This window comes from Elephas maximus, chromosome 2 (genome assembly GCF_024166365.1).
Source record: "Elephas maximus indicus isolate mEleMax1 chromosome 2, mEleMax1 primary haplotype, whole genome shotgun sequence".
Taxonomy (NCBI): domain Eukaryota; kingdom Metazoa; phylum Chordata; class Mammalia; order Proboscidea; family Elephantidae; genus Elephas; species Elephas maximus.
In genome coordinates, this window is record NC_064820.1 from 46,865,695 (window position 1) to 46,878,314 (window position 12,620).

General features: G+C 34.7%; 1 protein-coding gene across 2 annotated transcripts in view; it reads right to left on the reverse strand.

Annotated features, from left to right (window-relative positions):
- Positions 1-12,620, reverse strand: part of PRKAA1 (protein kinase AMP-activated catalytic subunit alpha 1) — a 50,699-nt gene that overhangs the window by 19,583 nt on the left and 18,496 nt on the right. Inside the window, exons 2-6 of one of the 2 annotated variants that reach the window (XM_049862882.1) lie at positions 7,011-7,152; positions 5,267-5,360; positions 4,792-4,836; positions 1,873-2,017; positions 637-724 (exon numbers count right to left, since the gene is read on the reverse strand). In XM_049862882.1, the coding sequence (XP_049718839.1) occupies positions 637-724; positions 1,873-2,017; positions 4,792-4,836; positions 5,267-5,360; positions 7,011-7,152 (514 nt within the window). The remainder of the gene's footprint in view (positions 1-636; positions 725-1,872; positions 2,018-4,791; positions 4,837-5,266; positions 5,361-7,010; positions 7,153-12,620) is intronic. The other variant, XM_049862891.1, reaches the window with a different exon arrangement.

Consider the following 12,620-nt stretch of genomic DNA (forward strand, 5'->3'; position numbering starts at 1 on the left):
CCTGACACCTAAGCTATTCAGAAAGCTACACATTTACAAGTATCCTCATGTTCTCAATGCTAGTGGTTAGTACATCAATAGGTTAGAATTCTTGTATTGCAGTCTCTAGAAGATTTAAAGATTTAAGAGTCAACATAAATGAAGTATGAAAAATTTATCAATACTTCAGTCTGATTCCCCAAGACATCATCTTAACATAAAGCCTAGAAAAGCTACTACAAAATGCCATTTTGAAAAATTAAACCTACATATCATTTTTAATTCTTCATCTGATTAAAGTATAAACCTTTTCTAACTGTAAGTATTTCTGTATTGTTTAAGTTTTCAATGTCTTCACCTACCTTTAAAACTTGCTGGTTTTAAAACTACATACTGTTTATTCCACGAAGGAAAATATGAAAGTACTCTCATCTAACTAATACTGATCTGCAAACCGACATTGTCCTCTATAAATGGAATCATTAAGACGTATTCACTTTTTTTTTTTCCTTAAAACTGAACACTTTCTAGATAAGGAAAGAATAAACCCTAAATGTCTTTCACTCGAATTAATTTTGATACAACAGACTAACAAAATCTAGGGGAAAAAACACAACTACAAAAATGTATGGGGTAGAGGGGGATGTCAAATACTACCTTCCTGAAATTACTTCTGGCGCGGCATAGTTGGGTGAGCCACAACTTGTTCTTAAAAATTCACCATCTGACATCATGTTGGAAAGACCTGAAAGTGCACAAAATCAGCTACTCAGGATTTCCCAAGGACAAAAATAGAACCAGAAACCCCATTAAACAACGAAATGTGTTTGCATTAAACTGGTAGATCATCTTTCTGTTCTTTGCTTCAAGAAAATCATATGGTCTTTACTGTTCCCAGATATTCTGCTGTTATGCTCTAAAATTTGTAATCTACTTCAGCACTTAGAGTTAGTCATCACTGGAGTTTAATGAGCATACATTAAGCTATTGGTTATTTCCCTTACTAGAATAAACTTGGCATTAGTTTGAGTTTTATTAATCGATGAATTGGACTAAAATTCAAGGTTTCTATTAACCCTGTTCTGATTCTTCAAAAAATAAATAATTTTGAATCTCTAAGTTTGTTCACTCATTGTTTTATTCCAGAGAGAAATCTCTGTTCTTCTCAAAAGAAACCTCCGACCCCAGAAAAATAAACAAACTATAAAAATAATCATGACAGTCAAACAATTTAGCCATCACATAAAAATCAGTGGCTCAGGGTTGTTACTATTCAGTAAGTCTCTGTCGATTAAAAATACATACTCAAAACTGAGTAAAATATAAGAATCTCTGATTTGAACTAAAAAGAGTTGCAGATTCCTTTTTCTCTCAGGCTTCTAAAGGAAATAAAGGAAAAACACATTTTTGACAATCAAAATACTGTTCCTCAAGCTGGAATTGTACTTTTCTATTATTTACCTTTTTTACAATAATAATTTTGTTCATATCGTTCGCCTTCTGGGCTTTCAAAGTTTTGAATAACTCTTCCCTGTCATTTTCCTCTTTTTCCATATTTAACCAAGAGAATGTATTGGAAATAAGGTTGCTACCCTTCTCCTGCACAAATAATAGTCTCTCTTCAAATGATCTCTCTTATACTGCCAATAAATGATCTCTCTTATACTGCCAATTTAAATTGTTGACCTATCATCACAAAACGCTTGCTTTTAAAGACATAAACTAAAAAAAGAGAATTCCTTAGCTTTTCTTTTTTTTTTTTGTATACTCATAGACAAAATTGTGAGGATACACTACTTTGGGATACTCAGATACCTAAAAATAAAAGTTATTTGAACAATGCCACTTGTGTCCATTAAATATAATGAACATGAAATTAAAACATATGCTTACCAAAATCAGCTATCTTTGCATTCATGTGTGCATCAAGCAGGACATTTTCAGGTTTCAAATCTCGGTGGACCACCATATGCCTGTGACAATAATCCACACCAGAAAGGATTTGTTGGAACAGACGTCGACTTTCTTTTTCATCCAGCTAAGAAAAGTAGAGAGGCATCTTAAAAATGAAACTTTCAAAAGTAATTCACCTGCATATAATTCTGCAACCAATAAAATTATAAAACTACATGAAACCTTCCAAATGAACCTAACGCATGAGATAATTTTGAAATGGAGAGGAGATACATACAGCACAAAACAGAAATATTAAGAGGTGCTTAGAACTCAGTAACTCAACTTTCTAATATTATCATTTTCATAGGACTTCATTTTAACAGCTTATCTTCCTCTATATCTTATGAGCTACTTCAAATAGTTTCCATTTCTACTTGAAACTAGGCATGTTTTCTCCTACAAATTTAAGGAATTTAATCTTTTATTCCTTTAACAAATACTTATTGAACACCTGTAATATACCACGCAATGTTCTAGACATTCATGATATAGCAATGAATTAAGCAAAGGCCCTAGTTGATGAGATAGGAAACAAATAAATACAGCCTCAAGGGGTAACAGTACTCTGGGGAAAAAAAAAGAAAAGCAGGATAATGGCACAGAGTGATGTGGGGCCAGGGAGTATTATTTTAGCCTATGTGCGAAAGTAACGTTTAAGCACTGTTAATGAATTAACGAACAACCACTTTATTATATATCCTGAAACAAAATACGTTTTCATTTTAACATAAGGAAAACCTTAATTCACCTGTTTTATAAACTATTAAAAAAAATTGTGTGCTTACTGGAAAAATTATATCTTAAGAGGCAACTACATTTTTAAAAACATTTTTTTAAAACTTCTCTATATATCCATCGTTTATTTTGTGACATTTTTTCCATAAATGATAATCACTACTTGACATGCCTGCTCTCAAGAAAGCATTTTCATAAATAAACTATTTATTCTCTAGGCAAAACTATAATATGCAACATTCTAAAACAGGTCACTACTACCTAAGGCCAGACTTCAACACCTTAAATGGCATGGAAAATCTGGGAGAAAACACAAACTAGTAATTTTCTTTTGAAGGCAAACTCAAAACAATTGAAGTACCATGAGATATCCTTGCTATATTAATCCTTTAGCAATCCAACACCTTTATTACTAGAAAAAAATGTAGGTTCATTTTTTAATACAACTCTGGATCAAATACAGTACATGGAAAAAGAGTATCTGTTCAAAACGCGAAAGAGCAGGAAAAAGCTTAATTGATTAAATATAAAAGGTAAAATAACCAGAAATGCTATAAAAATTAAAATTGTATTATGATATAACAAATACAGTATGATAAAGGAGGAGATACCTATAGAGGAAAAATTAGAAAAGCCAAAGCATATTTCCAGGTAAACACAGCAGATTGAGCATATATCATTTGTCTCCACTCCTTAAAACATCGCTAAAATGGCATTAAGAATAAAAGAGGTAGAGACAAAAAGTGCAAGAAAAGAGACAAGAGTAATGAAGAGGAGTCACCAAGCTGGACAGTGAATGACAACCAACCAGAGAAAGCTGAAACCTAAGCCTACAGAGGTGGAAGCCAGTAAGAAATAAACTCATGTGCACACACAACCCTGCAAAGGCTCAATAACTGGAATAATTAGAAACTTCTGAAGGCAGAAGTGATAGGTGGGGCTAAAAACAGGACAGTTGGCTAAAGGAAAGAAGCATTTAAACAGAATTGCCTTGACGGCAACAGGTTTTTATTGGGGAATAAGATCCATAGTTTACTTAAGGTTGAACCAGCTGTTTTCTGAAGGACACCAAAGCCAGAATGAGGCACCATGAGGAAAACATGGGAAGTAACTGGTCGTCAACATCCTAACTTACAGTCCCCTTCCCCACTCAGCTCCCAGAATGCTGGCAGCTAAGCTGATACCCTCAAGGAAACTGTAACGGTTCTTTTGGAGCAACAGTCTAAGAAAAATATTTACAATGATTGAAATTTGTATACCCTAATCAAGTGAAGAGGTTCCTACCTAGTCAACCTATGGAAAGGCACCCCAACCAGTAGGTCCCACTACATAAGCTTCCCATTTATACCTCACTCTTAAATGTGAGTGGGCAAGAATTACCGGACATCCAAGGAAGGATCATACAGACAAAGACCAATAAAAATGAACAGGAAAAAAAGAGCTGGGGCACAGAGGTACAAAAACAATTCAGGAAACAGAAGAAAACTTCTTTAAAAAGCTCGTTATCCTCAGAGAGAGAAAGTTATTACATCTGTGGAGCAAAATAGCAGGCTGTCTAAAGATTTCCTATAAGCAAGAAAGATCTTTGAAATAGAAAATATGACAGCTGAAATTTTAATAGTCCATAGCTACAACTAAAGAAATGTCTCACAATGTAAAACAAAATGACCAAGAAATGAGAAATGGAAAAGATAAGAAAACAAGTATTGATTCAGCTTGTGCCATTTCCATTTTTCCAGGCAGAACTGTTGTGGTAGAGGTGGGAGGAGGAGGAGAGGAGTGGGGAACAGAACAAGAGGAATACCTGAAAATGAAATTAATCATGTTAAAAAAACCTAATAAAATCAAAATTAACTTGGTTAATGAGTTTGATTTGGATGAAAGTAAAACAGATGTGCTATATAAAACATATGAATGAATGAATAATATAAAGAATTTTAGATTGGGAGTAAAAATTTGGCTTTTAGATGCTACATTTGGCTCTTCCAGAAAGGGGACTTTGCATACCATGTAACCTGTATGTGGGAAAAGGTACAGATGGGGGACACTATTCAGTTTTTATGTTTGCAGCTTAAGATACTATTTAAAATGTCTTAAGTTCCCTTTAAGTCTAATTCCTACCTCCTTCATGGAGCCTGTTCTTACTACTCCAGGTACATCAGATTTCTGAAACCAAAAAATGAATGCAATTTAAATGTGGCTAGGGTTGACTAGCAAGGCCTAGATCTTTAAGTATTTAACAATATACTATGTAAGGATTAAATAATATACTTTAAGGTTTTGTATACCTCAAAAGCTAAGCCTGAGGATCCTGAGTTCTGGGGTCTCAATCTAACTCTGTCATTAATAAATGTATGACCTTGCACAAATATATAAAGTATGAGCCTCAGTTTCCACATCTGTGTTAGTAGGCTAAAGGAAATAATCTTTAAGGTCCTTTTAGTTCGAAATAGTCTATGATTCTAAACAAGCATATGATTAAGGGAATTTGGTTATTATATAAATCTATTAACAAAATTGCTTTCTGACATTTTGATGCTAGTAAGGGATGTGGGGAGTTACGAAATATATACAGGATTAAATCAGAACTGCTTACCCTTCCATTTTTACAGATATAATCAAATAGCTCTCCTCCTGAGACATATTCCATCACCATGAAAATATCAGATGGTGTACTGATGACCTGGTACCTGGTGAGAGAAAACATTATCTACTAACATTAAAACATGTATATTCATTCATTCCATAAATATCTACTTAGAGCCTATAATGTACCCAGTGCTGTGCTAGGAGCCGGGAAAATAGCAAGGGACAAAACAAATTCTCTGTCCTTATGGAGTTCAAGTTTCAGAAGCCAGAAAACAGACACTAAATAAGTAAGCAATATTAAGTGGTGGAATGTGCTATGAAGAGAAATAAAGCAAACTAAGGGGAATCTTTTACACAGGATGGTCAAGGAAGGCCTCTCTGATAAAGGAGTGTTTTGTTTGAGAAGAGCCCGAAGGAAGGAAGGGAGCAACCTATGGCATTATCTAGGAAGGTGAGCCAGGCAGAGGGAACAGTAAGTGCAGAGGCCCCCAGGTGGAAGCCTGCCTGGCATGTTTGAGGAATGGTAAAAAGGCTGGAGCAGAGTGAGATGGAGTAGAGAAATTGGATGTGGAGTCAGAGAGATAACTGGAGACCAGAGGACACAGGACATAGGCCATGATGAGACTTGGCTTTGACTCTAAGTGAGATGATAAGCAACTGAAGATTTCAAGCACAGTAGTGATGTAAGCTCTGACATATTGAAAGGAGGACCATGGTGGTGGTATGAAGAATTGACTGTGGACGGCAAAGGTGGAAGCAGGAGGCTACTGCAACAGTCTACAGAAGAGAGGAGGGTGGCTCAGATTAGGCTGATAGTGATGAAGGAACTGAGAAAATCAGGTCTTAGGTAGATTTTGAAGGACAAAATGGAATGGATGGTGGGGAGCAAGAGAAAGTGGAAAGTTAAAGATGGTTCCTAAGTTTTCTCCCTGAGTAACTGTATACTACTATAAGATGGTGAAAACTGTGGGAAGAGCAGGCTTAGGAGGGTAATAAAGAGTTCAGTATTGGCCATGTTGAGTTTGAAATGCCTCTGAACATCCAAAATGGAGATGTGAGGCAATCGGTGAGCACAGAGTCTGGAGTTCAGGGAAGAGGTTTCCAGGCAGATATATGTTCAGAAGTCATCAGCACATGGATGATATTTAAAACAATGGCATATCAGCAAATTAAAAAAGGTGAGGGTAAAACAAATTTTGAGTCAGCCAGATCAGTACAAATGGCTAAGCAGCTTTAATTTATAGCTTGCATAATGAAGCAGAAGCTGAGCAGTAAGTTATTTGTAGACTCTACAATTGGTAACTGTAAAACAGCAGTAAGATCACTACCTTCTGAAATACTGGGTTCCTGAAAGTTTATTATTTGTTTTATCAGATATAAGCAGCATGGGGTAAAACCCTTTCCACTGCCCCTTCTCTAGTAACACTAACTGACAAGTGGAAATTTGGAGGTGGAGAGTTTTTACTAGCTAATCACTGTTGGTTCTACAGCAGTAGGGCACTTACCAATACAAAAAGGCATCTGTCTAAGACAAGAGAGAATGAGAAGGATAAGCACAAGGGTAAAACATGAAAATAGGCTTAAATGACCATGAACAGGGTTAGATAAATACATGAAAAGGAAGGAATTTTCAAAACTCTCAGAAAACAGAACGAAGAAATACCAGTCATCTTTCCCAACTGTCAGATTAAATAGGTAAACAAAAGTGATGAACAAATAATCTGACCATATGTAATATAATCAGAGCTTACAGTTTAATTATATGAGGATGCCTGAAAAGTTTGAGGTTCTGAATTTCTCTGCGGATTTTTCCTACCACGTCAAGGCTTCGAATCTTCTGTCGATTTAGTATCTTCACAGCAACTTTATGCCCAGTCAATTCATGTTTGCCAACTGTAAGAGAAATATTTAACAATTTAGTACCAGATTTGATTAATAATATATTGAGATCTAGTCCAAGAGTTCTTAGCATTCTCAGAAAATACTTCAGCAAATTTAAGTTCCTGTGTTTTCTGCCTAATTTCCCACTGGATCTTTAGATGTTTTAGAGTGATTAAGAGAGAGAAAACAAAAGAAACTAGTAACAGTGGTTTCTTCCGGGAAGGATAACTGTAAGGCTAAGGGAGAATGAAAGTAAAGAGACTTGTTTTCTCACTTTAAAAAAAAAAATTTTTTTTTTTTAACTTCTTACACTATCATACATACAAATTGACCTTTTTTTTTTTGGTGTACATTTCCATAGATTTTAACACATGTAGAGATTTGTGTAATCAATACCATAATCAGGACACAGAGCACTTCTATAATCCCAAAAAAGTCCCTCATGCTATCCCATCCATAATCCCTTGTATTAATTTTGATTCATGGAAATGCAATTTTTATTTTTAAAAATGAAGTTAAAAATTAAAAAATTAAGTGATTTAGCTTTCAAATTTGAATGCTATAACCAGACAATCCATGGTCATAGTAGAATTTAGAATTTAGACATTTTCATAGAGGCCAAGTCTCAAAAAGTTTAACTTTTATGGGCCCTTTCTCAAAAACCTGCAGGAGAATATATGTTCCATCAAAATCAGGGAAGAAACCAAGATCACACAGAATTCAGGGAAGAAGGGATCCAACATAGAAAAAACCAAGAGAATCCCCAAACTGGTGATAAACCGAAGTCTTAACTAAAAGATGTATAGAAGGCCTAGGAAGCAACAAATCCAGATAGGAATGTAACAGAAGATCCAAAATGGTTACTTCTAGGAGGGAAGAAAACAGATACATTATTTAACACATTTCAAAGTATGGAATATTATACTGAGAAATATTTTAAAAGGCACTGGCAGATGTGGGAAATGTACCCTTATGTTCAAACAAAGCTAAGCAAATGAAAAATGAGGTAATTTACTAAGTCCAGGAAAAATAAAAAGTTCTTTAAGAAACAAAATATACTCATAGTATTGGCTTAGCAAATATGGATTTTTTAAAGAATGATATATTAGGAGATTGTGGTATAGAGGAAAAGGCATGCAAACTAAAATTCTCATCTACCATAATAGGAAGTTAACAAAACATGTATCAGCAGGAATCAAGAGATAACCTGCATGCACAAACCAGTTAGAAATGGAGGTTGGGGGGGGCGGGGGGCGGGGGGAGATAGAAGAAACAGCTAAGGGTTGAAAATGGGGGTAAGGAATTTTGTTTTAGAAATATACTTTTTAGTACTATTAGGTTTTTTTTTTTTAATGCATATGCATTACTTTAAAAAAAAGGTTTGTGTTTTTTTTTTTTTAATTTTTAAGCCAGTGACTTAGGATTTTTGTTTTTAAGGAAAAAAAAAAATGCTCTTTTCTAAATTAGACCAATATCAGAAAGCTTTCCCTGACAGTCTTGATAATTACGAGCTGAAAATCAAGGGTAATCATAACAAGAAATCCCTCTTTAGTTCTCATATTTTTTTTCTGTTTCCTTAAAAACTGAATATTGCTATTTATTATTCCAATATGAATAGTTCTTCTGCTTGATCTGGGGTCTGGGATAGAGCTGAGCCTGACCATCCTTTAAGAACCCCCAAGGGTTCACAATCATTACAATTTTTAAGTTGGAAAGCAATAAGAGAAATAAAATAATAACTTATTGTTTTCCCTAAAGACTCATTTCTTGCTCTTTCCTTAATGTGTTCTTGATGATTTAACAATAAAAAGCTCAGAATTGGTTAAAGACTTAATTTTCTTAAGAAGTTAACACTAACCAAAGCAATCTATAGATTCAACACAATCCCAATTAAAATTCCAAGTCTTCTTTACAGAAATTGAAAAACCAATCCTCAACTTCATGTGGAATGGCAAGAGGCCTCAAAGAGCTAAAGCAGTATTGAAAGAACAAACTAGGAGGTCTCATACTTCCTGATTTTAAAACATTATTATACGGCTACAGTAATCAGAACAGCCTGGTACTGGTGTAACAATAGACTCATAGACTAATGGAATAAAATTGAGAGCCCAGAAAGTAACCCATACATCTATGGTCAAAACTGATTTTTGACAAGGATGCTAAGCCATTCGAGGGGAAAAAAAGAATCTCTTCAATAAATGGTGATAGGAAAACTGGATTTCTATGTGCAGAAAAATGAAACAGGGCCCATGCTTCACATCATAAACAAAAATAAATTCAAAATATATTAAAGACCTAAATGTGTAAACTAAAACCATAAAATTCTTAGAAGAAAATGCAAGGGCAACGCTGTCGGGCCTATCTTTTAACAATGGATTATCTAATATAATAACAAACGCACAAACAGCAAAAGACAAAATAAATAAGTGGGACCTCATACAAATTTAAAACTTCTGTTCATCAAAAGACTTTCCCAAAAAAGTGAAAAGACAAACTACCAACCAGGAGAGTATCTTCGGAAACCATGTATCTGACAAGAATCTAATAACCGAAATATCTCTAAAACCTCAACAACTTAACAAAATGACATAAAATCATAAAATGGGCAAAGGACTTCATTAGACATTTCACCAATAAGGATATTCAAATGGCCGCCAAAACTATGTAAATACTAAAAAAAAGGTCCAAATTTCAAGGTTCATAAAGTTTTATTGGAACGCACCCATTAAAAAAAAAAGACACCAAGGAATTTTAGAACCAGAGAGAACTTTACAGATGACTGGATCCAATGGTTTTCAACAACTCAACATTCTTTAGTACCAGGCTGATCAGGGGCAATGAGTGATGAGCTATTCTGCCCTACCGTACCCCCTGACAGAAGATGGTTGTTTCTCATTATTTTGGGGGCTTTTGAATTTTTTTAAAGCATTTGCTACTGTAAATATTTTTAATTAATAATACTAAATTCAAGGGTAGGTTATACAGGCATTTCACAATGAGAGAAAAAAGGCTTTGTTAAATAAAAAAGAAAAGTGCTTAAGTCAGAGTCTTAACTCCCAGACCTTTTCAGAGAATATAATTTACCCACCTAAATTCACTTTCCATTTTGACTAGCTCTTTTTCTAACTTTTACAAAACCTCTACAGCATAAATCTTTCCTCCAAATGTGCAACTGCAACATAGCTTACTCTAATCCAAAGGATTCTTATAGAATCATAAGATTAAAATACCATTTTAAAACTACAATGTAAAAGGAATCTCTAAATCTTCTTAAAACCATCATTCATCTATCTCAACTAATCTCAAAATCATCTATGGCTACAAAATTATAAAAACTTCCTTAAAAATGGCAGAATAACTGAATGTAGTGATACAACTTCATCAAGACACCATTAAAATATGCATGAAATCAATGGGAAAAGAAAACTATATAGGCATAGCTGAAATGAATTATAAAAATAAAGCACATTCTAATTCTGATAAGGCTTTCTCCCACCTCCAATACCAATCACATATGTGAGCAGCCAACTTGGCTGTTAAACCCCAATTCTGGAAATATCTTCTTTCACAGAGCTAGTTTATTGATACCTGAGAAAGTACTAAACTTATATGGCCCAACTACCCCTAAAATCTCCATGCTATGGCTTACAAAGAATCTTCACCCATTAGATGTACTGCTCAAATGGGAGTAGGAAACAGCCACAATACTCGATGACACTGGCAGACTCAGACTTGGAAAGAAAAACAGAATTCATTTGGGGCAGAACTCCATCACAAATCAACCAGGTTTCTCTCACATCATACCCTGCTCCACTTAATTTCAACCCCATTTAACTTTAAGAAATGATCAGGCCTCAAAAACAAAAAACAAACCAAACCCATCACTGTCGAGTCGATTCCGACTTACAGCAACCCTGTAGGACGGAGTAGAACTGCCTCATGGAGTTTCTAAGGAGTGGCCAGCTTTTGGGTTATCAGCTGGCTCTACTGCTGCTATAACAGAAATACCACAAATGGGTGGCTTTAACAAGAGAAATTTATTCTCTCACAGTCTAGTAGGCTACAATTCCAAATTCAGGGTGTCAGCTCCAAAGGAAGGCTTTTTCTGTCGGCTCTGGGGGAAGGTCTTTGTCATCAATCTTCCCTTGGTCTGGGAGAATCTCAGCACAGGAACCTCAGGTCCAAAGGACACGCTTTGCTCCCAGCACTGCTTTCTTGGTAGTATAAGACTGACTTAAAATGCTATCTAATCTTGTAGATCTCATCAATTTAACTGCTGCTTAATCCATCTCATTAACATCATAGTGATAGGATTTACAACACATAGGGAAATAACATCAGAGGACAAAATGGTAGACAGTCATACAATACTGGGAATCATGACCTAGCCAAGTTGACAGATATTTTGGGGGGACATAGTTCAATCCATGACAGCAGCCAAGCTCTTAACCACAGCACCACCAGGGCTCCTCAACAACACAAATTATAAAAATAAATGATTGGGGCTTATCCAAAAATCTGCACATATATTGTCACTAAGTAAGAAACTAGAATAACAGATTTAAACCATTCTCTCAAATTCATTCATTTGGGAATATGTACTGAGCATCTACTAAATCCTCAGATGTTACTGGGGAAAACAGTAATGACCAAAAGTGACCTGGGCTCTGCCTTCTGGCCTCTGACTTTTACCAAAATAGCTCTAAGGTATATATATTTTAAAAGTTTTACAACAAAAGAAAAAAGTTAAAAAAAAAAAAAGGGGGGGGAGGACATTAAACTCATTCAAAAAATGTGTGAATATTTTAGGAAAAATCATGAACTATTTTCAGGGTGATAAGAATACAGAAGTTATGAAGTAAGATCAGAGTTAGACAATTTTACAACAATGAAGACCATTTAGAAAACAGTAAGGCGAAGCAATAATGTGACAGAAAATCTTATGAAACACATACCAAAAATGAGGAAGAAATCAGAAAGAATAGGAAAAAAGTTGGGTCAAGAAATACGGAACTGAATATAATTCAACTCATAAAAAGGCAGAATAAGCACAACCAAATCAATAACCAAACAAGGTATAGCTCAAAAATTTTTTCTAATATTCAAACATCATCAAATTAAAAATTAATCAGAAGTAAACATACAAAAATCAGTTGGATTCCTCTACACCAACAAAAAGAACATCGAAGAGGAAATCACCAAATCAATACCATTTACAGTAGCCCCCAAGAAGATAAAATACTTAGGAATAAATCTTACCAGAGATGTGAAAGACTTATACAAAGAAAACTACAGTACACTTCTGCAAGAAACCAAAAGAGACTTACATAAGTGGAAGAACATACCTTCCTCGTGGATAGGAAGACTTAACATTACAAAAATGTCTATTCTACCAAAAGCAATCTATACATTTAAAGCAATTTCGATCAAAATCCCAAGAACATTCTTTAATGAGATGGAGAAACAAATCACCAATTTCA